Raw genomic sequence first — 27,120 nt, forward strand, 5'->3', positions numbered from 1 at the left:
GCCCTACAGGGAGCACGAATAGTCATCTTTTAGTTTTAGGGAAGCAACCCTCAAACTATCACAGAATGATGAAAGCACATAGAACACCAGTAACTGTGTGGCAATGTCAGTTGAGATTTGCTTGTAAAAGAATCCAATATCTAAAAGGGTAACCAATATAGAAGCTTTTATCTTTTGAAAAAGATTAAAGATGTTGGTTCTGTATTTTGCAAAAGAAAGGTACGAGGAGAACAAGGAATGACAAAGGGCACATCCATAGCAAGGATGAAAGAGCAGCATGTATAGAATCTATTAGCATTGGACAAAGACAAAAGAGAAGCATTTTGGTATTTTGAACCTGAACATGCCATGGGAAATCACAACTGGGTGCAATGCAATCACTGCTTTTCAGCAATATGCTTTCTCAGATCCTTAATAGATTTTCTTTCCTGTAACTGCATTTTAACCCAGTTATCCTCCTCCTTCAGCCTCTCTGCTTCCAGAAACATAACTTTTCCATTTCATATGTTTCCTGCCTTCCTCCAGCTGATTACTTTCCTTGTGTTAAACTCATCTTCTCAGGGCTACCCCCTCTCTCCTCTACTACATGACAAATACTTTTTCTTCCTTGAGCTGCATCCCCTCAAACCTTTGGGTCTTAACTGTGAATTTTCATGATCCTTTGCCATGTCTTGTCTCTGCATCTCCCTTGTTTGCCAAGCATTTCCAATCCCTCTCATTTTGGTTTAAATACCTACACCCTGATGGTCAGCTAGATTCCACTTTTGTCACACCCCTGCATTCCCAGTCCCACCCCTACACACCCAGACTCAGGCTTTTTAATGTTCTGAACTAAAGGACATTTTAGCTAGTTTGCAAGCATAGATTTTAGACTCAGAAATACCAGTGTGTTTAAAAGCTATTGCTCTTGTACTACTTTTGTTGCCTCTCCTGTATATTTGAATTCCACAGGCAATTATTTCATCTGTTGTTACTTATAATCCTAATTTTACTCCTCTCTCAGTGAGACTCCTCCATATTCTGCTTGTCTCTGACATAGTGAGACTACAGATATTCAGACTTCATACCAGCAGTTATCGTAAAAACTACAGACTGCAGAACTTCCAGGGCTCTTTGGTTGACCATAACCTGATAATTCACGTTCTAACATGTGCTTTAAAGGCTGGATCCATGTCTGCACTTCACATGCAGAAGCTCTTCAGCTGGCTCTGTCGGAGGTAATGCCAAAGGTAGAGCACTGCATTGAGACCCTGCTGAACATCTCTGCCTCTTCCTTCTTTGCTGCTGTCCTTTTGGCAATTTTCATGGGATGCACGCTGCCTGCCATGTGGGTTTCTGGAGAAACCAGATGTCCTTCAGGGGCGTATATCTTTGCAGCGAAACAGTCAGAAGACTAATACTGAAATAGATTTAAGTGCACCATGGCCAAATGGATTTTCTGTTTGTAACAACACCTCTCACCCAGCACAGTGCATGGCTTCTGTTCTGAATGCTCATCCATGTATCAGTCAAGTAATCCTCCCTCTCTCATGCTGGAGAAGTGAAGCAATCATCAAATGCAGGCAGCCCAACTCAAGGGTGAGCTCTCTGACTTGCAACCTGGTTTATGAAGACGAATCTGGGAAGAGGTGCAAGCGTTAATTTGTTGACTGTCTCACCCATGCTGGGACAATAAAAATGACTCAGTTTAAGCTCAGCTTGACCTGCCTAATTATCTGCTGACCTGGTATGCCAAACAACTGCTGGGTCCACAGAAGGAGAAAAATTTCCACTAATAAGATTCTATTTGTCACCCTCAGCAGTGAAGAAAGCAGCATTTTGTAAGGCAAACAATCAAAGATATTCCAACTCTTCTGCTGTTTCTGCTCTCTTGGTCAGAAAAAAGGATTTGGGTGGTGGCTTTGGCCGTCTCTCTTGCAGTCTCAGCTCTGGAGGGTCGTCTGAGAACAAAAATGACAACCTCAGGCGTAATTGTTGTTGGATCCAAGGAATTTATTCTTGCATGTTTGGGTTTTATATCCAGAATAGATGGAGTCCACGTGTGCAGTAACTCAAATAATTTCTTTTCTAATTAATTTTGATTGCATTTCCTGCCAGGTATACAAACTTGAAAACACATGGAAAGGAGCTGTTAGCCTACCTATTGATTCAGGTAGTGCAAATATATCCAATTAAACAGCTCCTTTACAGGCAACAGATTTATTTCTTGTTTAGACTGCACTGTCATCTTTCCTTTCATCTTTCCACTAGCCCAAGGTAAAAAAGATTCTGCAAGGAAAGTGATTCCTCAGTTTAATTGCTGCAGGCTAAGTTTTCTGATTACTGGAGCTGGTTTTAGTCCCTTGCTATGCTCTTCCCTGCTCCCTGCAGAGAACAGAGCTTTTGGAAGGCTGAATTTAAAAAAATATAGTCATTTAATTAATGCTATGATTAATCAGTGATGCTAAAATGCTTTGAAGAGGAAAAGCATTATGTGAGTGTTGAGTGGAATTTTAGTTTTATCTGCATTATTTTGTGAGATAGGATAATATTTTGTTAGTAGTCTGATTCAAGGGACTTCAAATTAGGGCAGAGTGAAGAAATAAAAATGTAGTCTATTTTTGGAAAAGTAAGTTTAGGCTTCCAGATCTATACCCTGATCCAACACCCATTGAAAATAATGAGTCTGTCTACCAATGTTAAAAGGTATGAAACTGGATGCATAAAAAAGTAGCTTTTCCTTTCCACTTTGGTTTTTATTTTGTGTCCAAAACAGAACAAGATTTTGACAGGAGTAGTCAGAGGAAATTGCAACTAGACATTATCCTGTTTTAAGTGTCCATGAAGGAATTGCAATTTATTTGCTACTCTTTTCTGCTTCTTTACTTGTGCTATAATATTGCCTGAAACTCAAGAAGAAATTTGTCCCCATGGTATGGTCTGAAAGACTGACTGTTTTTGCATGCATTACATACAACATAATGGTGAAAACATTAGTATTTTTTTTACATTTTATATTAAGAGAAATAAAAGGGATCCTCATGATCTACTGTTACTAAAGATTAAATAAAAAAACATAGATGTAAATGTATTAGTTCAGTAAATAAAAATCTTGGTAAAGTGGTAGTGTCTTTTGAAAACAACTCTTCCAACAGACATCAAAACCACTTCAAGTCATAATGCAATGTTCATCTATTCTTCAGTGTTCAAATATTTCTTAAGTCATCACCATGAAAACTCTACATGGAAGAATTATGATAAGACAATCCATGAATGAGTAGAAATATGATACAGTATTTGATTTTTTTCCCCTGCAATTTGCAATTGTTAGCAAATATCTCATGAAAAGTGTTCATCTCTTGAATTACTAATGCATCAGTATAACTAAACCAGACCATCCAAAGGTCTGCTGGGGTAATGAAGCTATAAGTACATTTATTAGAAACAGGGCCTCTCACATTAGTCATGCAGAAAGTGGACGTGTAGTTGGTTTTACAGGTATTTTTTAGAGGCCAATTAATTTTGCAAATATTACTAATGTTCTGGCTCAGTTAAATTCCTGGTTCCTACAGTGTTTTGTCTTCTTAGCAACACAGCCACTGGAAAAGAGCAAATTCTATTGTAGTTCTATATTTTAAATCACCTAAAGCTACTACAATATAAGACCTGAATACAGTAAGTATGTGAGCAAGGATATGATGCAGAGTGAAAGTAGGTTCTGTGTTCCCATAGGAAGGGCAAAAATGCATCCAATAACCTTCTTTAACAAATGAGTAGTATATTATTGTTTTGACTACAACGCTACTAGTTCTTACATTTCTCATAAAAAGTTTCCCAGCTCATCTAAGGCAGACAGCTTATTATTAGCTGTGTTTAAAGAAATTGTGTCAAATGAATCCTAGTCCCATCAGAGCACAGATAATCAGAGTACAGCTCATTATTAGTTGTGTTTAAAGAAATTGTGTCAAACAAATCCTAGTCCCATCAGAGTACAGATCTACTGGAGCACAGTTCTGTTTGTGCTTCCTCAAGAGGTGGGAGTCAAACAGCTCTAAATGTGACTTGGTTTGGGGCTGTGCTACTGCTGATCCTTTCAAAGTAACAGCTCCAGGTGTCACCTTCAGGCTAGTGGCTGATCAAGTCTTCTCTCCAGTGGCCCTCAAAGAAACCTTCCCTCCAGACATTCATTTGAGGTTGCTCAGTGTCATTAAATTGTTGCTTTTTTAACCTGAGTCACAGCTGCTCACCTACAACTCAGTAACACATGGCAGGAGGATTTTCAGTACTGTGCACCTACTCAGTTTCCTTTTTTTACCTCCATGGAAATGCAGTTGCCCACATGGCAAGAGTCAGAGAGTCCATATGTTAAACCTGGGCGTCACCTCCTTCTTGGAGCTAGGCTGGACAGAGGAGACCTGCTTAAGGCAAAGCCAATAACCTCTTAGATCCTTCAAGTTCACTGACAGCTCCAACATTGGCTGACCTCAGTTACTTCCAAAGAGAGGGGGAGAACTGAGCAAATATTGCAAAAGTCTTCTTCCCCCTCCAGATTTATGGAAAAGACAAATCTGGTAGAGCAGCTGGCTTCCAGGCTCCAGTGCCTTATTTTAAATGATCAGAGTATTCTGAAAGACTAGGGAGGAGTCAGAGTGAAAACTTTCCATGTACTCAGCAGCCTTGCTACTTCCCTGAGATGTGACACAATATAAACTACACTCTGCACTGCAGGAGCGGGATAGGAGATCAGGCTTGGAGTGCTGGAAAAGATATGACATAACAACAACAGAAAAACAAGGCTGAAAAAGAAATGCTTGTAAGCTAAACAAAACAGGTAACAGGTCAGATAAAATGCTGGCCTCCTAATCACAGCAGATTCAGAGGACAATACTACCCAAGGTAATATATTTATTGATAGACTGCTCCTCTGAAAACCATAAATCTGCAGAATCTCATGTTCCCTTTGTTGTCGGTGTCACCTTGAAAAACTTTATACACAAATACATGACTTTGCATATTCTCATGCTAATAGAAGCATTTTCCTCTAATTAAAATTAGCACTGATGATTTGCTAAAATAATCCTGAGTTATGAAATCCAAATAATGTATAAAACATATCACTTTAAGAGCACCCTGAGTAGCACACAATCTAAGATTCTATAAATTTTCTCCTGAGAGGAGTAAGTAATGAGACAATTTATTTTTCTCAAATTGCACATTAGATTCACCAAACAGCAGGTGAACTCTGAACACCACCATGGCACATTCTTTTGGTACACAGAGCTTATGCTGCAAAATCTGTAAATTTGGACTAGGAGCATTTTTATCTTTCTTAAGGTTGCAGAAAACTTCTCAGAAGAATAGGTTACAGCCTGTACCTTGAATAAAATGCAAGAACAGCCATAAAATAGCAGGATCACTCACTGATTAATTAAATGACTAAGCTCTCTATGTCAGAAAGATTAGCCCATCTCCGTTTGTATTCCCCAAAGGGCTAAATGTGTAAAACTGAAACGCAACCATGAATGAATGAGGCCCCTAGCATAGTCATGCTTGACTGTGGACCTTGATACTTCTAGCAAAAATTAAATACAAATTTATGCAAATAATTCCTTACAAATCATAGAACAGTTGAGGTTGCCAGGACTCTCTAGAGATAACGTAGTTTAACCCCTCTGCTCAATGTAGGTTCAGCTCAGTGTTCTCTTACACTCAGATGGAATTTCCTGTATTTCAATTTGTGCTCATGAACTCTTGTCCTGACACTGGGCATCACCAAGAAGAGTCTGGCTCTGTCCTCTTTACACCCACCCATCAGACATCTAAACAATGTTTAAGATCTCACTGAGCCTCCTCTCCTCTAGGCTGAACAGTCCCTGCTCCCTGAGCCTCTCCTCACAGGAGAGATGCTCCAGGCCCATAATTATTCTTAGGGCCCTTTACTGAATTTCTCCAGTATGTCGTGCCTCACCTGGACTGGAGAGCCCCAGAACTGGACTTGGTAGTCCATGTGTGGCCTCACCAGTGCTGAGCAGAGGGGCATGATCACCTCCACCGACCTGCTGCTAACACTCCTGTCAGCCCAGGGGGCTGCTGGCTCACTTTGCTGCTGGAGCATGCTGCTGACTCTAGGACTGCTTTAGATTTGTCTTGACAATGAAAGTGATGGCAATGCAGTGGGTACAGCAAATGCAAGACCACACTGTTTTAAGCCCTTACCCAACTCTGGCCACTTACACAAAGCCTGTGTAACCTGACCCCTGCACTTTACCCCAGCACCCTTCACTAAACTCTAACCCCAAGCTCTATCACAAAGGCCAAAACCCAAATCTAAAACCCTTTATCTTATACCTACCCCACATCCTTATTCTGATGGCAGCCCTAACCTGCTGTCCCTAACACTAACCACAGCCCTCACTGTGACTTCCACCTTCAACCTACACCCCGAGCCAAAGCCTTCTGTAACTCTAAAGGTGAGCCCCTCTCCCCAAAGGCATGCTCAACCCCCTAGCCCTAGCCCTAGGCAGATTCCCAAAGCCTAAGCCCCCCTTCTTGACCCTGCACATTCAGCCCCTCTTCTGACCCCAGCTCTAGGGTACTTGTGCCCGGGAGGTGGGAGATGGGCAGAGCTCCAGGAGCACAGAATGCTTCAGCAGGGTCCCTGGGGGTCCGCATGCCTCAGCACTGGAATAGGCAGGACCTGGAGGCTGGCATGTGAAACTCACACAAAGGGTTGATTTTGTGGCTGTAAGTGAGCTTTGGGTGTTAAACATGCTTGTTAAGCCTTTACACCAACTCTGACCACTGACCCCAAGCCTGACTCCCAGCCCCTACCTCTCCCCCACCTCCTAAACCAATCCCAAACTCTAATCCTTGCCCCCAACAGCACAAACACAACTTCTCAGCCAATAACAAAACACAACATCAAAGAAGCTGGTAAAAGTTGAAAATAAGCTGACACAAATGTTTATAATGGTCAAAAAAGAAACCAGTTTTTTTGCATGATCTTGCTCTCATAAAGCTGAGCAGGAGCAGTGACGTAAGGCTTCATTTATCACTCAGGCAAACATTAGTCTTCACTATGTGAGAAAATTAAAGATTTTACTTCTGTTAGTCCTGCTATTCCTGCAGCTCAAGCTGGTTCCTAGCTTGATTTAGCAGAAACACCCAATTAAAATTCCTGCCTATGAATCAAATATGATGTAATGCACTAGCAAGTGGTCTTCCCTTTAACAATTATGCTAAATACTCCATTTAAATGGCACCATTAAACTAAATGGATCTTAAATATCATAGTACTACTCCCAAAAAAAATCCACTCAATAAATGAAACTTTTTGTGAGAAAACACGAGGGAAGGAGGCTATTAGTATTTGCATATCCGCTTTTGAGTGAGACACAGTTAACAGCAATATTGTGCAGCCACCGTTCATTTAAACACGAGCTCCTTTTCTAATATAAACAGCCATACAAAGCACATTTGCAACCATGTTGTATCAAATTTATAGCAGAAAAACCATGCTGAAAAGATTCTTTAAAGATCATTAATATAAAGCACTCTCTTACCAATTATGAGATATTCTACTGGGTAGCTCTTAGCTTCCAGATTTATCGACACATATTCTTATCTTTGAAAATGTCTGAAATACATCCTTAGTATGTATTTATTTCAAACATTAGAAGTAAATATAATGAAGAATATCTTGGAACCTGGCCCACTTCTGAGTTGTGAAATCCTCTTCTGAAAGCAAATGAAAGTAGATAAATCTGTCATTTATGTTCAAGTTCTCTTTGTCCTGGAATTATTTCTCCTTTCAGAGACCGAGTCTGATAATGCTGTCCTTATAATTCACAAAAGTATTTGACTTTATGTAGATACAAATGAAAAAATGTCTTTATTAATATCAAGTAAATATCAAAATTTCATGTAGAACCAGAATAACTGAGGTTGGAAAGGACATCAGGAGTTTATCTAACCTTACCTCCCTGCCCAAAACAAATGTAAAAATGCAATGCAAAACCATCATGAGGCAACTGCAGATCAATAGAAAACTGTTAAAAAATATATGCATTATATCTCATATAGTTGACATAATACAACAGATGGCACATAAAGTCCCTCTGCTGCTCTCCTGTCAAAAAGATTATTATTCTTAATGGAAGAAATATTTAAATATGATGAATGTGTGTCTTCATGTGTGCACATTTGTTTAGTCTCTTCTCCCAGTACAAATTTTAACCACAATTTTAACTACAAAAAGACCAAAATGGACATCCTTCTTTTTGATATGAATATATTCTGGGATATGAAGGCAGCAAGAGTATACAAGAGGAAAGAATAACTAGTATAGAGGAGAAAATATGTATTTATTGACAGAACAGGAATGGAAACTAATATGGAACTTGTGAAGATAGGATGAAAAAATGTTTGGATGGTGCTATTCCAAACAGATGCTAATGGTTCATTGTTGAAATATAAGCATTTATCAAAACAATTCTGTAGAAAAAGTATGAATTAATTTCTGTAGACAATTTTCTATTTTGGGTCTATATCCATGCTGTGTCAGTCAGTTGTATGGATGGTGACAGAGACAAGGACAGAGGCTGAAAAACGTTTGATGACTGCTTTAGACTTCAGTTATCTTGATTTTAGAAGAAGGAATTCATTAAAGTCAAAAGGATAATATTATTACAGAGAGGCAGGAGATGATTATTTGCATAAATATAGAATGAAGAACAATTTTCTGAGTAGCAATTCTGGAGGAAAGGATCAGGAAGCCAGAGAAGATCATAAGATAGGCATGTGTTACAAGATGGGTTGCTGTGACAAAGACAGCTATTCAGGTGTATATGAACAACTACACCTGGCAGAGCATACAGATGATGTGTTCCTCTGTGCAGAGCTTATGGAGAAATACAACTAGTCTGAATGGCAGACTTCAGGAAAGACAGGGACCAACCAGAATGAGACCAAATGAAAGCAACAAGAGTAGCCAGGAAGACAGACTGAAGTGACTGCCATCTCAGCTTTAATTACATATTCAGCTACTCTAACTCTGCCTCTTCAACTTGCAAACAAGGAACAGTGCTGTGTTCTTTATGGTAATGTACTGCAGTGGCACCATTCTTACTCAATGTTTTCATGCACAACACACATGGCAGAGGAGGCTGCTACTGGAGACTGCAGGTCACCAAGAGATGGCAGAAAAAGCAAAGTCCCTGGATGTATGGCCCCATTGCATGTTTAGGATGAGGTCTTCATATGATCTTCTTAAAGAACTGGAACAAACAAAATTGCAAGTCAAGTGTCTAAAATGGGAAGAAAGAACTGGTTCGTATGGTAAATTCTGTTGTTTCTGAATTCTGAATTCAGCCTTCAAGCTGCTCTTACTGGCCCTGGAATACAGTGGTTCACCGTATATGTGAGGTCCACCTCAGTTTCCCGTTTTTTATTCACTGAGCTAACTTTATGGTCAATTAGGACTGCGAAACAGTTTCTTTCAATGAGATAGTCTGGATCCCCAGGAAGGGACTTGTCCTTGACAGGTTTTGGGGTCACAATATATCAGGCACAGTTCCACTGATTTCAGGAATGTTAATCCATGAGGCCCTGACATTACTGAAGGGCTAAGAAGCATTTCACTTTTCTTTTTGACCAAAAGTGGAAGTGTTGTCTCTGCAGACTTTGAAACAGATTTCTTGCTCTAGTCCATCTGGAATATACTCTGGGGTATAAATATACTAACTCCAGTCCTTATGGAGCTGAATACACCACCATAGCTGTTAAATACACCTCCTGCTGTGGCCGCCAACAGGGTGTCTGTGGTTCCTTCTCTTCCTTGAGTGCTGAAGGGCTTATAGGAATGGCTTTAGGAACAGCATTAACATTATTGGGCTGATACTTAGGATAGCTGAACCTGTTCACTGAAGGTATTGTATCCATTCCACTGTCAAACTTGGGAAGCTGCAAGAAGCTGTGTGCTTTTGAAACTAGTTGGTGAGAATTGGGAGATTTTGATGGTGACTGTGATTTATGTCGAACTTCATTTGTCAAAGAGATTGTGTTTGGGTTTAGGACTTCCAAACTTGTACTCAAAGGGCCTTGCAGCACTAGGTAAGGTTTTATTATAAAGCAGTTGTAAGAAGGAGTGAGTGTTTTCTGAATCTGTTAGTTCCTTTAACAGGGCCTTTGTCGGGGAAGCTTTTCTGAGGATAAAAAGTGAACTGCACCACATCTTCTCTAGAGATCTGAAAATTGCTGGCTTATTCTGAGGTGGAGGAGGGTCAGGCAGAGAGTTAACTTCAGAAAGTGGAGGCTTGTGACATGCTGGGAGAGACAGGACAGGACTATCAATTGACGGAGATTGTGGATGCTGTATTTTGAAGGAGTAGGAGGTGGAGGTGGAGCTGTAACTTGATGGATTGGCTCACAGAGCTTTTTACCAACAGGTCTATCAATTGATTCAGCACCAGTTGGTTTCACTATAGAATAACTGGTGAATTTCAGCTGATTCTGCAAATTGGTTTAGTGGGCTCAGAATGATGGCTGGCAGAAACCTGCAAATGGAGCTTATTTTCAAAACTCCTTCAGTCAAAATACAATAGCTGCTTTTGATAACACTCTGCATCTTCTTCAGGATCATAATGGCTTGAGACCTCTGCTTGAAGTCTCTGTGGTTCAGGGCCCTGTAAATACACTCCTTAGGTGAAGTACCCTTTCAGCTTGTGAATGAGTGCCATACTTGTTAAATGATAATATTACCTTGCAAAAGGAATGAACCGCTTAACTTCCTGGTATTGGGAAGAAAGGGAGGAAAAGAGATGCAAGGAAACAACCTAGATGAAAAGTGGCAGATTCACAATATGAGTCTCCAGATCCAGGTCTCTGAATATTTTCCTTATATTTTCTAATTGCACAATTCCTTGAGTATATTTGACCACCACCCTTTTCTTACTCTGCTTCTTGTTGTATGCTCTCTTTCTTTCAGAATCAGGTGAAGCAGAAAGCTGAGACATCTTCCTCCACTCCTCTTCATAATCCAGGGAATATTTTTTTTTTTTGTTCACAGCCTTCAGGTGACTTGGCTCCTGGGTCAGCTGCTGCTCTTTCCAGGAAGATTAGTGCTGCATCCAAGCTCACCTTGGATGCTTTTCTCCTGGGCTCCTGCTGCAATCCAGTCTAGGCTGTGCCCCAGGACTGGTTAAAAAGCCCATGCCTAACTTCCAAATTAGTACCACTGCCTCTGAAAGTACGTCCATCAGTTTTATAATAATGATAAGCTTTTTAGAATTCCTGATGGGTGATGTCCAGACATTTTCTGCACAGTAATTGTCTCTCACAATGACAAAGCCACTTGTGATTATTCATTCACTGAATGAAGTTACAGAAACCAAGGCAAGATAGGCCAATGTCCTACTCAAGCCACCTAAGACTTAGTGTTTTTCTCCTCAGGAATGATTGAAGCAAATTAACTCTTCCAGCTTCAAGATGAGGCTTTTTAGTATTTGCTTTGTAAATAATTTTATTCTCTTACTTTGTTTACTTTGGTGGCAACTCTACAACTAATCTCTAGCCACAGGGCTCCAAAATGCAGCTTGCTATTAATGCTGCCAGACTAATAGTTACTGATGTCTTAAGTTTTAAGTAGATTTTAGAATAAAATGGGGAAGGAAAGAGACAACATTTGATTTTCATGAGGATGTGGGAAGGGTTACAATGAAGCTAATCTCTGACTCTTAATCTGTATTGTTTGAAGACTGAACTAGAGGTGCAGTCCTTTTCTCTCTCCTAATAACTTTGCCTCAGCTTTGAAGTTTCTGTAAGCTGAGCACAGCTTATCAGAAAAGTCCTAGTGAATGAAAGATGCTTGAACAGGGCTATAACTGAACAAGATGAATTTCAGTCTCCCCAGGAAGAAGCTGAGCTTTTCACTGTAAGGCATATACATATTCAATCCCAAGGCAGAAGAATGGATTTAACTACAGTGGATAATGCACAAAAATCCATCCTGAGAACCCCCTGTCTCAAAGGCTTTGCTTGTGATGTACTTGGTATTTCAGATTGTTAGTGGCAGGAGACATGGCCTTTTCTTTGGGGCTTGATTTAGACATAGTGGTACAGCATTGTACAGCAGAAGATAAAACCTCTAGCTGCTGCAGATTTAATACCAATATAGAGAAATTATACATGCCAGCTTGCCAGCCTGATACCATTATATTCTAAAGGACCCTGCTTTAGTCTGTCCAAGGAACATAGCTTATATGTTTTGGTATTGTAATTTTCCAGTAAGACATGAAGGAATTCCCAAAACTGGTTGTTTTGTTTTGGGAGGGAGGGAAGGGGCAGGGAGGGTTTTTAGTAAAGCAACAGTTTACAGAGATGCAATAATACTAAGACAGGATTCTTGGTGGCTGGATTCTAACAAAATTAAACAGGCTTAAACAAAATTAAAAGGCTGTGGGCAGACCTCCAGTATGCAAGTGTGAAAATTTATCATTTCGAGCTGGGGCAAGTCACAGTTTTTCACCTCTCAGGTCAGCTGCTCACCTGACTCATTTGAGTTTGTTCTGTTTAATGAAATATGTCTGTAAAAGGAAACAGTAATCTTTTTGCTCCCCCAGCTCATTTTGGCATATTAGTGAGGGAGTGTTGTTTCACTGTCGATGTGATGTGTTAATGAGGGGCTGAATAGAACCTAAAAGCAGGAGGGTATTTTGGCTCTGACTGCCTCATGGTGAATTACCATGTGTTAGGTTAGGGAACTGTAGTTTCCTAAATATACTAACTCAATTAGCTGAGAACCTATAATTTTCAGAGTGAAAATAGAAATTCCACTATTAAAAAAAGAACTGTATTATATAATATATTTAAAATGAATTTATTTCTATTAAATACACTTAATGGGATAAGTACAAAATTTTCAAAGGATCAAAGTGAATTAATTGGCATCCAACTCTGTTTTTCATAATAAACTATTAGTCCTTTAGAACAGTCCATTTAATGCCTATGTCATGACTGAAAACAGAAATTCAGTTCTTAATTTACCATCAGGCACCTAAGAATTTTACCTAGATGTTATTAACATGGTAAGAACCACTTGTACTTGCACTTCACTCTCCTATTTAATTAACTGATTTAAAGTAGACCTTACCATTGTTTGGCATTGTATGGTGATTAGTACTTATACAGCCTACTCACTCTATCTTAAAAATGCTGCTTTGTTACTCTGAGTTGAATCCTGTTTCTCAGGAACTTGATGGAAAAATTCCTTCTAGCTCCCATGAGATGATTAAGCTGACAGCAACAAGATTTTTTTCTAGTTCTTGCAATTGTACACCATAATACAATGTGTGTTTTACATGAAGGGAGTAATTTTCTAAGGAGTGCACATGCACTCCTTAGCACAGCTTCTCTTCCTCTTTGGTGTGGGTTAAAGGCTGAAATAAAACCTACCTAAATACATATAAACACACACATACACAGGATCACATACATACAGAGTGTTGTAGTGTGTATATATTTATATAAATAAAGATTAGGTTAAAGACACTCTACATCAATTTAATATGCAGATACTTTTGCAGATGATATTCAAAGGTGAATCTAAAGTAAGCTATTTTAAAGGACAGAATCAAAATGCCTTTGTACATGAGAGTGTTCTGATTACATTTCTTACAACCATTTTTTTCCATGTGTCTGAAATAATTTAAAATTTGTGTTATTGCTATACAATTATGAATCAGATCAAAATCTCTTAGTCTATATGTGATTAGTTTAATAATAGGCATCACTGTTGAACACTAGAGAAATTACATTTATTTCCACTGATCGAAAGTAATCAATTCCAAAGACAAATGTTAGGAAAAGCTTCTTCACCCAGAGGGTGTTTGGGCACTGGAACAGGTTCCCCAAGGAAGCAGTCACAGCACCAGCCTGAGAGAGTTCAAGAAGTGTTTGGACAATGCTCTCAGGCACATGGTGTGACTCATGGGCACGGTCCTGTGCAGGGCCAGGAGTTTGATTTGATTATCTTTGTAGGTCTCTTGTAACTCAGGGTATTCTATGGCATTCCAGAGTATTTCCCTTTTAAAATCTGCAAGTACGGTGCCTTACTAAAAATGCCACAAATTGAGCTACTATTACAATTCCCTCTCGCAAACTTCTGTGTTTAAGTGCATTTAGTTACAATTATCCTATTATGGCCCTGATTCCACAAGACGATGGTTATTCCCTGAAGCTTATACACTGTCACACTGAAACTGTTGTTTAAAATTTGGTGAATCTGGTCCTGAAGTAACTTAAGTATCTGCAATGATGTCACTGAGGTTAAAGACATTTAAATTGTGTTTATCCACTTCTAATTTAGGAATTACAGAATTTACATCGCTTGAAATAACAAACATGCCAGTTTACCCTTACCCCATTTAGTGCCTTTACTGAGATTTTGACCAGGTAAGTAGATGATATGGTGGGCAGAAAACTGGCTGGATGAAAGGGCTTCATTGCCAGTATGAAATCCTATGGGCAGATAATTGCTTAGAGGTGCCTCACAGGTGGTGATACTGGGGGGCAAGACTGTTTCACATCTTCATCAACAGCTTGAAGGACAGGACAGGACAGAAAGACCATGGACAGTGTGATGTTGGGAGGAGTAGTTAATACACTGAAGGGCAGGACTGCTGTTCAGATGGACAGCTGAACAGCAAAAAAGTTCAACACAGGCAAATGTACCCAAGATTAAATAAGCCCCCATTCCAGCACACAGATGGTTGTCAGCTGGTTAGAAAGCAAGTTTCAAAAAAAAAAAAAAAAGAAAAAAAATCTGAAACATAGAAGGGCTGCTAGACAAGCTGAGCAAAAGTCCAGAATGTGCCCTTGCAGAGCAAAAGGCCAATGATATCCTGGGCTTTATAACATGCAGTCTAGCCGACCCAACAGAGATATGATTCTTCCTCTCACTCAAACAATTCTGCATTTACACTACACTTAGAGTGTCACATGCAGTTTTCTGCTGCCCAGTGCAAAAAGGCATTCCAAAATACTGGAACAAGTTCAGTGGAGCACCACAAAGACAGCTGGGGAACTGGAACACACTCATACAAAAACTGCATCATCTGGGCCTCAGAGGAAGGTTATTGAGAGATCTTGCTATTGCTCACAACTATTTATTGGAATGGTGTGGAGAAGATGGGGGCAGGATTGTCTTAAGAGCTCCACAGTCTAAGAAAAAGAAGCAAAAGATGTGCTGGAACACAGGAAATTCCAACTGATAAAAGGAAGACTAATTTTGCTATGGTGGTGGTCAAACAACAGAACAGGTTGCCCAAGGAGGTTGAGGAATCTCCATCTCATAAGCTGGATAAAGTCCTAAGCCACCTTCTGTTACTGGAGCAACTTGGAGATCCCTTCCAAGCCAAATAGATCCAGTAATACAAAATTTTGTCTTTATTGCACTTGCAGACTGAAGCCTTCCCTACAACCTGAAAAAGCTACTTTATTTTTAAAGTGTATTTTCTAAAGTTACCCAGTTAATTTCATTTGCTAAGCTTACATGGACTAAAAGGAAGTAAACTGGCACCATTATCATCTAGTGACCAAAGGAATTTCACACTATATGTATCCCAGACTGTTAGCAATTACTTAACAGCTGAGATCACAAGGGCAAGCAATTTTGAATTTCATTAATTGTTGATTACTTCCCTGCACATTGATCAATGTTCATAAACCATCAGCAACAATTTCCATTGCTTTTTGTAAGGTAGGGCTCGACAATCTACTGAAAATTCTCAAAACTGTCTCTTTGAAGGTGTTTCTCTGATTGTGTTTGCTTAAAATCTTAATTCTGGAATACTGGAGCGATTGTATCTAAAATATTCAATTATCTAGTTCCTTTTTGAAAAAAATAAAGTCCTTCAATTATAAGTGCCAACAACATGCTGTCTTCTTTTGTCTTAACCTGGTCTTTCAAATTACACTACTCATATTACATATCTATACAAAAAGTATGGATTTAAGCACTAAGGCATCTCAATTCTTAGGTCAATTCCTTAAGTCCAATCTATCATTATAAAACATCATACATTATATATATAAAATTGCTAACTCTAGGGGGTAGTCATTGAATCTTTTTCATTTCACACAACTTCTTGCATAACACAGCCACAAGAGAAAGCAAAAGGAAAAGGAAAAACATAATAACACTGAAGATAGTATCAGTAATACCAGATTTCAAGTAATTTCATAGAGATGCCACGGAGAGATCAATGGAGCTTTGAAGCTAAGTCTAAGGGTTCTCTAGGCTTTCCTTGGGAGGAAAAAATACATTTCTTTACTTTTGTTTAATTGAGCCCACCGAGATATTAAGTAGCAGAATCACAGTCTTACCTTATGGAATTATGATAATAAGGCCCCTCAGCAAATTGATTATTCCCTCACTTATCTCAGATGATGAGAATTTGTTACCCTTTTAATATTTTGTAACTGTGTATTACAAAACAACTGCTGTTTGATCCCATCAGTTATAAGCATGAAACAGCAGATCTTGGTTTTTTTTAAAATACTGCTTGTTAAGTAGGGGTGAAAGTGGATATTTTCTGAGACTTATTTAAACAAGAGCCCAAAAATGACCAGAAAGCTAAGACACAGTGACAGTGCCAGACAGTGCCTCTTGAGAGGTACTACATGCACATAAAGGAACAATATCCATCAGGAAACACAAGCATTCATTTGCAAAGTCTGCAGCAAAAGACCATTATTCTGCTTTCTGTAATTAAGAGGATATTTGACATTTTACTAGTGTTACCTGAAACAAGGGCCTTTAACACTAAAACCCATAATAAATGATGGAAACACCCAGGGTATGACCTGGTTCTTAGAAAAAAAAAAATCCTACATGGAAGTACTTAATGAAGACCAATAATACTGTAAGAAAACAGAAGCCTCTGAGGATGGCATACAGAAACCAACAAGTATGTGACTGACTGCCTTCCTTAAATCCACCAAAGACTAAACCAACACATGTACAGATTGGTATTTTGGCACAGAGTGCATGTAACTCAATAAAGAAGTACCATACTGGGCAAGTGCTAAGAACCACGAATATTGTATAAGCACCTAATGTACAGGAATAGAAAGAAACACTAAATTCAATTTAACTGCACTGAGATTCAGTTAAAATACCAGTTGTAAGAATCCAGACATCCACAGTTTTTCCTAATTCTGCATTCTTTGAACTCTCTGGTATCTTCTATCTGTGTTGTTGTCCTACTTTCAGTCAAGGACAGAGTTAATTTTTTCCAGTATCTGTGGTGGGGCAGAGCCTGGAGCTGTGTGGGTGTGTCCAAGATATGGTGCTATTAGATACCACCACCATCTTGGGTTTGAGGGGAAAAAGCATGGACATGGAAAGTCTGTCCACTGTTTTGTTCACTGTCCTGGTTGGAGAGCAATTTCTGCCTGTAAGACATCCTCTTTTTGTATCAATTTTTTATCTTTTTGTTATCAACTTTGTTGCTGTTACTGTCCCCCTTCTTATCTCCTTGTGGTTTCCAGTAAATTGTTCTTATCTCAGTTTGGTATGTCTGCCATTTGTCTCTCACTGGAGGGGATGGGACAGAGAAGCAGCTTGTGGTTTTTCACTTTAGTGGAAGCACTAAATTAAGGAACACCATTTCTAAACCCTGACAATCACATTTTTTATCCAGGGAAAATGAGACATTCCATGGTGCAATTTTAAATCTAATAGATGATGACAAACACATGTGTTGCATATTTGCAGGTATTTTACTTCTGTGTTAGTCTACAATTAGTCTTCCTGTGCAAGGACATGGCTTAGGTCCCTGCAATCAGAATTTTCTACCACTGTCACCTTTGTGAATGGTGTTTGGATTTTGTCCTCAGCATTTTTCCCTTTTTAAGCACTCTAAAACATAAAGAAAACAACTTTGGGGACACTAAAATAGAAGAGGAAGTATCTCTGAAAAACCACACAAGGTGAAAGGGGCATTGTGTACTGCCCACTTCACCTGTCAACATCTAACTTGGGAACTAGGATTGAATGAGGTTTTGCAGCAACAACTGCACTAATTTACAGAGTAAATTTCAGTCATATTAACTGAAAACCATCTATAGGTAGTCTAAATTTAATCAACACTCATCCTTTCTTTTCTTACTGGTTTAAATTTTTTTTTCCATTTCTCAGATCCACCTTCAACGTCTTTTAAAACTACAGTGCCCCTGACCCATTCTCAGGGTCTTTACATGTGAGAAGGAAACAGCATTACTTCCCTTTATCAAATGCTAATTCACCTGCCATGTTCTACTCTCTTGCACTGACATGTCATGAATGGGAATTCAAGTTTCTTCAAAGAAATGTCCTTTTAGTAAAAATGCCATATATGTCACTTCTATCATTTAAAAATCACTTAAGGTGATATGTATTTCAGGGGAAAACATTGCTTTGAATCTCACAGAGAATAAAACTAGCTCACTATTTTATCAATAGAAGTTGATACAGAAAAGGCTAGAAACATGTTTTGATACACTTACCTGTTACTGGAAGGCTGTCACAAAACTTGGATTTTCAAAACTTTTAAAAAATCCATTCTCATGGATTTAAAAGTGCTTATAAAATTACTTTGTCAGTTTCTGAAATCTGCATTTCTACCTTTGTATATTTTATGGAATATGTGACTAATTTATATGCACTTTTTAGATCAGAACTCCAAATTTTCAAAAAGTAAGTGGCACTTCTCAGCATGAACATACTGAGAAACAGAGATGAAAATTAATATTAAATTGTTTGAAATGTCAATCTTCTGAGTGAGAAAATCTGATACAGTTACAGTTTAATAGCTTGCTACCTTGTACAGGAGAACAGAAAGGAAAAGAAATTGTTTATCTCAAACAAAATGTAAGGTGCAGGTCAGGGCACTTTCTTATGTGTAAAAAGCACACAAGTGAAGTGAAGTGAAGTGAAGTGAAGTGAAGTGAAGTGAAGTGAAGTGAAGTGAAGTGAAGTGAAGTGAAGTGAAGTGAAGTGGCACATCCCTCAGCTGGTTTTGGAGGTGGTGGTGTTTTTGGCAGTCTCAATTAATCTAGGCTCTCCTGGGCTACCTCTACCAGATTTTGCAACTTTTATGACTTGCACTCAGAATTCAATCTTAAGAAATACTGAATGTGAACATAAAATGATAAATCCTATAATAAAGATTTCAAGGTTTATAAACCTAAAGCACTATATGGCATCATTTAACATTACCATCATCATCTAGAGAAGCTGTCCTGGTGCAATACTGAAGATTATTATCTTGATTACAGCACTTAAAATAGAAATACAGGCGTTCTACAGGCATTTCCCCACAGTTTATTCTACTAGAAGGAACAGGTGACCTGTGGCTGGGTTGTGGTTACAATCTGTGAAGCATCTTGACCTTACTATGACAGAGATGAAATGAGTCTTTGACTCAGCATCACAAGGAAAAACAGATCTGTGAAAGTAGTATCCCTCATTATCCTAGATTTGAACCTGCATGCAGTTATTTCTGCTGTTTTGGGTAACAATGAAAATGGTAGTGCTTTTTCACTAATTGCCCTTGCCAAGTCTACTGACCTAATTAAAGGGGAGCAGGACAGAGTTTAGTCTGTATTACCAGAACAGCTTCTGATGGAATACTACTTCCCTATCATCAGCTACAGAAAAGTTGGCCACTGAGTCTCTGGCTACTTCTCTAGGTTCTCACACCCATTAGACCCATTAGACTGTAAGATCAAACACTTTATGTGATAGAGATAAGTGGCATGAACACCTAGAGATGCCATTTTCTCTCTACTGCTCAGAAGCCAAGCTGTCTACTTGAAATACCATTTTTTTTCAGGTGGTCCATGGAAGAGAAAAATCCCTCCAAACCTAGACAAGTGTATTTAGGCAATAGGAAAGTTCAGATGTAGAAGAGTTAAACTAATTTTGAAAGTGCTTGATCTTGACTTTGATACTAAAAATAAGAATGCAGTTTTACTAATGCTAATTTTCCTCCTAAATCCCTTCACATGAGAGTTTTATTTAATAAGACTGAGGTTGAAAACCATTTCTAACCTATGTAACTATCAGGTCTGCTTGTCAGAAATATATCTGAAGAAACACAGAGCAAAAAGCAACATGCAAGTGGCTAAGGCAAATGAAAGGTCAACATCTCCTTGACACAAGGCTTTTACACTGCAATGGAAAAAGTACTTGACATTTAAATATATATCGGGTTAAATTCTCAGCTAACTTATTTATACAACACTATAAATCAGGGAGTCCAGATGTTGCCACACAGGTGGTATAAAACATCATAATTTAATTACTCCTTTACTAACTTAACTAGCATCTTTCTCTTCATTGATACACAGTAAGGAGCACCAGTTATTAATACATGACAATACATGTAATTTTGTAGATCAACTTCCTCAACCTCTTGGTGACAGCCTGTTCTCATTCAGGTATCTATTTATTGTTTTGCACAGCTCAACTATCAAAAAGAAAAAAATGAAGTGCAATAAAAACTGACACAAATTAAACAAATTGCAGGATATATTATGTCTTCACCTTCTGAACAAATGGCTGATTACTGCTTTCTGGCATCTTCTGCATTGCGAATTTATATCAATTTAACATTCCAGTGACTAAGATACTTTATATGCCAATTAAAAATTCAATAAAAAAATTCAGTGTCTCTCACTGTCAGCACATGCCTGTGTGAGAAATTCAGAAATGCTCACATCCAAAAATAAGAGAAAACTGCGAGTAGACACTCTTAAGTGGAATGAAAGCTGCATATTTGCATTAATCATCTCCCAACACATCCCCATATTCCCTATCAATGTACATTACTAGGACTTAGCTGTTCCTGTAACTACAAAACTGGGAACTCATTTCACTTGGATTTATTACTAATCCTGAAACAAAATGTGACCATATTCTAAGACAGGAGGACCCCATATAGCTGTTTATACACCAGAAGAGCCATGTTCTGCTCTGAGAATGCAAATACTTGCTTCTGATGCATTTTCAGCCTCACAGCTGAAAAGCAGTATTTCCAAATGTTGATATCACACTTGGAAATAACATACCTGACCTTTCTTTGAGTACAAAGCTGGACAAGGTGACCTTGTGAGGTTCTTTCCAACATGAATTATACTGCAAATCTAACAATTCATTATAGTTGTGAACTCCTGATATATCATTCAGTCAAACTTTCTCAAGTTTAGCAATGAAATTTTGAAACAAACACCAGGCACCCAGACTGACTCACATTGCTATGAGATCACAAGACATACACTGACAATTTACACACTTAGATGTTTTCATCACTAAACAATGGTGACATGGTAATACAAGGTGACTTCCATATTATCACATTTTAGACAAAATAAGTCACTTTCTTTGAATCTCTCAGTCACCAATACAGGTATCTCATCTCAGACAATGAACTTTTAGACACCTAGCAAGAGTAAGCAGTTTCCAGCACCCATTAAGTAATAATTTAATTGATATGCTATTGTTGAATTTTGTATGTATAACTGCCTTACTGACAGACAAATAGTGAAAAGAGAATAATTCAGTACTGACACATAGTCCCCAAGTAAGGAAGAATTATTTTAAAATTACCTCTGCTACAGGCCCTGTTTTGAGACATAATTCAAAACCTTGTGAAGACAGAAGAAATCATACCACTATCTTTACTTATCTGAATCAAGCTTCTACAATTGTAGCCACAACAAGGATGTTTTAATTATTCCAGCACTTCAATTTATGCAATCAAACTCCATAGAAACTAGAGCCTTGAATAGACACCTGCATTCTCTAAACATTTTAAGGGCATAAATATGCAAGGACTTGTTTTCTAAACAGTACAAGAGGTCAACAACAACCTTTAGGTGGAACTGTCCCACTTTCTTCCAAGGCCGAGTGATTAAAATACTACCAGTCTCTAAAAAAAGAAAAAAAAATCTTTTATTTAACTGAAAAAATACAGACCAAGAGGCCAAGAGAAAGAATGGTGCTCTTCAATTACAAGTACAATGCTCCTCTTAATCAACACTGACCCAGAATGGCATTAGAAACCACTGTCAGGATAAAATGAAAGTGACAGAAAGACTTGAAGCACAAAACCATGCATTGAAGTTTTATACATTTTACCTCCAGCTCTGCTTTCTTTCCAAAGCCCTGTGGACTTACCACTGAACAGTACTAATACAAATTCCAAATTTTTCTTCAAGAGGATAGATTCTATATTGTACATATTCTGCAGTACATGAATAGTGACAAATTTCTCATTTGGGGCAGCTTGAAAAATCAGCCTAACCTGTTTGAAAGACCACCTATTGCACTTTAAAATACCACAGTAATTGCCACTTAAAATAAAAGGTAAATGCTGTGCACACACAAGAACAAGGAAAATGCAATTCTGGGAATAGTCATCCTTTAAAAATTTCAGACAGGGATAGTCTGTACCTGCTCATTTATGTAGAATAACAAGTCACATAATTTTCAATTAACTGTACAATGCATAAATCTCTTTTGTTAAAGAGGTCATGGATAGCAGCAGAGAAGAAAAATGCTGTCTGTCTTTCAGATAAAAGAAATAGGAAGCTGGCTTGTTTCCCAGGACTGAATGGGGAATCCTGATTTGGAAAGCCTTCTCACTTGCAGAGTGGGTAGAGGGAATAGCAAGAAGGGAGGCTGCTGCACCAGTGCTGGCTGGGAGACTCCTAAGGACACAAGTCTATAGTGCAGGCTCAAGCAACCCACAGAAAGCTTCCTAGAAGTCCAGAGGACTGTGTGGAAGGTGTTTGAAGCAGAAATCACTGAAGGTTGCTGGGGCAAACTGCAACAATTCATCTTGCAAAGATGCTCTTTATGGGGAGACAGGTTTACTGTCTTGGGTTGCAATACAGGATGTGGCCAGAAATGTGTATTCTATCACCATCTGTTGGGGCCGGGTCAGGCAGGGATTCCTTATCTCCATGGCACATATTATCTGCTAATGGGCCATCTTTAAAACCAGGTGGGGCAATCATCCTTATCTTTTCCACAACCCATCCTCCCTCCAGGAAGATATCATCTGCTGCTGGGCCATTAAGCCCCCTTGTATGACTGATAAAATTACATAATCCCACTGGGAGATACTCCAGGCAGGAGAAGCCAAGCCTTTCTAACCTAGATAAAAACTGAGATTTTGAACACCAAGGTACCTTCTTTCCACTGGATTCCAGAGGAACACTGGACCTATCCACATCTTCCCTGGACCTTCAGAGGAAAACTGCACCTGCCACAAGAGCACTGCTTCACATCTGCCACTGCAGGAGGATGCAGCCACCATTTAATGGGACTGCTACCAACACCCTGACTGACTGAGGGTGTCAGGTTGGATTCTGACTGTGTCAGTGTTTTGGGATTGTTCTTTGTAATACTGTATTTCTACTTTAATTTTCCTAGTAAAGAACTGTTACTCCTAATTCCCATATCTTTGCCTGAGAGCCCCTTAATTTCAAAATTATAATAATTAAGAGAGAGGGCGTTTACATTATCCATTTCAAATAGAGTCTTCTGCCTTTCTCAGCAGACACTTGTCCTTCAAACCAGGACATTTACTTTCAAACTTTTCTGCCCCATACAGCTGACCCAAGTTTCCTCTAACTAAAGAAACTGTATTAAGTTAGCAATTTCTGATACCATTCCAACAAAAGGTGGGTTTATAGAATGGAAGTCTGTAGGTGTACTCACTGAAGGGAAGACAGTGGGACAGCTTTGGAGTGAGGCGCTGGCCTGACCGGCACTGCCAGAATCAAGAGGTCTGCAGGTAATCCTCAAGTTACAAACTGCATTCCCAGCAGAAAGAGAAAAATGCCATATCCTCAAACTAAGCCACCAGTATAGCCTTGAGCAACACATAAGGGTGGGTTTGTTATTCTACTTTCCCTTCCTCACCTTTTCTTTTGAGAGAAAGGGACAGATGAAGAAGAGGGAAAGAACATGAGCATGACATAACTGAAAAGAGGTCATCAACATAGCTTTTAGAGGACCTGTGGGATAAAAGTGATTTTCTTCTGCCTAACTGAACAGTCAAGAGCTAATAAAAATTATTTTTGTCAACTCAGTGGCATCTACTGGTGCTGGGGGCAGAAACTAGTGGACCCATGGAGAAGTTTAGCAGACTGCTAAAAATTGCCTGCTTCAAGGAAGGAAAAGAAGCCTTCTGAAATGCTGAGCAGATGAACAGAAGTGGAAAAATGTGTTACTAGAGGGACACAAAGGTGTTGTGAGCCTAGATCACTGAAACTAAGGAAGAACAAAACAGGCAATATCAGTAATGGATCTTTTCCTCAGCTGGGAGAGAGAAATCTGAGAAACCTTTCCCTTGGGTGCACTCTTGGGAAGCAACAAAGACTGTGTACTATTTTACGCAGACAAAGGTCCTGGAAGTGAAGTCTAACCTGTGACCAGGAACACACCTGGGCAGTGTGCTCAAGGAGAGAAAATTGAGTATTGCATTATGTATTCCAGCACTAAGTAGGCCAGATTTACCATGGTTTTGAGTGCAGTTTAATTCTGGGAAGGAGAGGGATGTCTGCTGTCTTGGCCAAGGGACATGTGGCACATTGCAAAAGCAACAAAGAAGGAGAAAAAAGAAAGTACTTTTAACGACATGAAACATGCCTGAAATGAAACCCAGGAAGAAGACTTCAGTATAAACAACAAAAATGTTGCTATGGGGATGGCTCAGATAAATTGCAATATAACAACACAGTTGATAGATCTATGTGAAAAACAAAACAGATTGGTCAATTCAATGAAATCTCATATGAAACTTCGGGCCATTGAGAAAAGGGACTTTTTGTTTATTTTGTAGCTCAGTACAGGTGAATCTGGATTTAGCAAGCTTTCTAATATATTTTCCAGGTGTCTCAATACTGATTTATGGGCTGCCTGGCAGCAGCAGAATTAAATATATCATTCTCTGGCACATTTCAGTAAAAAAATGTCAGCCGGGAATGGAACAACAGCACCACTAAAAAGAAAACTTAATAAAAGGAATTAACCCCTCCCTCAAACAGCTCAATTCTAGCTATGTTACTTTACTATACATACAGTTGGAAATTTCTCTTTTAGAAAAGGTTATCTTAGGGGAAAATTCCAGCTTGTGAGGCAGAGTGTGTCACCACAAGAACCTGATGCACTAACAAAAATCAGAAAGAGAAAAGATAAATAGCATGTTGATTTTGCCTAGGCAGAAGGATGCTTGAGGAACTACCATGATAAAGCACAAGCTCCTTTTGAGGCTTCCTTTGCAAAACAACTGCTAAGGCATCCTGCAATACATACACAATACATGGAAGTACAATATCACAAAAATGGATGGACTACAAGAGTTGAAATCCTTGACCACTGCTGATGTTTAGCATTTCTAAAAATCAGCTCTCTAATAGGCCCTATTTACTAAAAAATACTGGAGAACAAGAGCAGTAATGACCGCTATTACTGTTTCTTTGAAGTTCAATGATGAAAGCCAAAGAAATGAACATACAAAGATCACAGCTGAAATGGTTCAAGAATTACAATCATAACTCCCCTGTCATATTGGCATGTCTGGACTGTTTTTAAGCTGCAGCAAATTATTATTGCAATTATGAAGTACAGTTTCTCAGAATAACTCTACAAATAACATAAATCAGAGCAGCACTCTACAGCTATTATTAGCTGGCTACGTAAATAAATATATTAGGCTATTATATTCAACCAAATGGTCCCACATTTTTATAATTTATCTTTGCTTTTATGATGTGTTCTTTAAGAATTTAATAAAATATTAAAATGTTGAGGTTGTGCAAATTTACTATCCATAATTTGACCAGTATTTTGAATGGCACATCAGATTAACACAGCTCAATTTTAAATGTATATTGTTACATTCCTAAATGAAATTTGCAGATCTGGGAACATTAGTACAATGAGACACTCCTCCCAATATGAGAGGAGTGATTGCCTTGTTTTAACAATTTCCAGAGAACTGCTGTAATGAAGCATTAACCCTAAGATAGCACTAGATGCATATAATAAACATTATGATCATATTATCTATTTATATAATTCTGTAATTAAAAGCAAGGAAGAAATATGCTGTAATTATAACAGATCAACAAGTTAGGAAAAATTAACAGAAAATATGCTCTTCATGTACAGAAATAGAAATAAATTGATTATGATCGTTGAAATAATTAAAAATCAAGGAAATTATTATTTTTCAATATGAAAATAAAAGCCGAATGACCCACAGTGTTTGGATGAATTTCAGTTAAAAAAAGCCCACCAAATGCCTGAACAAAATAAAACATGTTCAAACCCCCAGATGTGTGCTTACCATACAATCAGAATTCAGGGACAACAATTTACATAAATTATTGTTCTTTTCCTTAACAGCATATTTGTTAGTAAAGCAAGAGTCTCCCAGTTCTCTTGCTGGAGCTACTAATCTGCCCAGTAAATTACTGTAAGCTTCTTAAAATTCCTATGACTTGTTACTTCATGACTCCAAAGTTACTTGCAATAGGTAATCTGAGGATCAGGAGAGGGTGCTCTGCTTGGATCATCCTTGCTCTGGAAGATGCAAGTGCTACTGCCAGCCTAAGAATGAAATGCTAAAGCAGAACAAAGCCATTGCTTTTCTTACAGAGATTACAGCATGAGAGATCAAGAAACATTGCATGATGTTTAATTAATTTAACGATTACTTATATATACTAGCAAGGTGTCACATAAAATTTGAATATGACACACCAGAGAAAGAATTACAGAAATTTCCATTGTGCTCATTCTGCTGCAAACTGGGAAAAAAAAAAAATCCCCAAACCCACAATATATATAGATTGTTTAGAAAGAACATACCTATTAACTCTTTATTTCTGACATCTAAGGCCATGTTTCGTAAAGCTGTAGCAACTGCACACACCACCCGGTCATTGTCTATCCGCAGCAGCTCCACCAGTATTGGCAATCCTTTCTCCTTGCGGACAGCAGCACGGATGTACACTGACCACTGCAAAACACGGGGAGAGAGAGGGAACATGAGGAATCCACCACAGACAGTGAGGCATCTGAGCTCA

At 38.6% G+C, this 27,120-nt stretch overlaps 1 protein-coding gene across 4 annotated transcripts in view; it reads right to left on the minus strand.

Annotated features, from left to right (window-relative positions):
- Positions 1-27,120, minus strand: part of CTNND2 (catenin delta 2) — a 511,553-nt gene that overhangs the window by 43,715 nt on the left and 440,718 nt on the right. For all 4 annotated transcript variants that reach the window (XM_056485067.1, XM_056485066.1, XM_056485065.1 and 1 more), the window contains exon 15: positions 26,903-27,053. In XM_056485067.1, coding sequence (XP_056341042.1) covers positions 26,903-27,053 — 151 coding nt within the window. The remainder of the gene's footprint in view (positions 1-26,902; positions 27,054-27,120) is intronic.

This window comes from Oenanthe melanoleuca, chromosome 2, assembly GCF_029582105.1.
Source record: "Oenanthe melanoleuca isolate GR-GAL-2019-014 chromosome 2, OMel1.0, whole genome shotgun sequence".
Lineage (NCBI taxonomy): Eukaryota > Metazoa > Chordata > Aves > Passeriformes > Muscicapidae > Oenanthe > Oenanthe melanoleuca.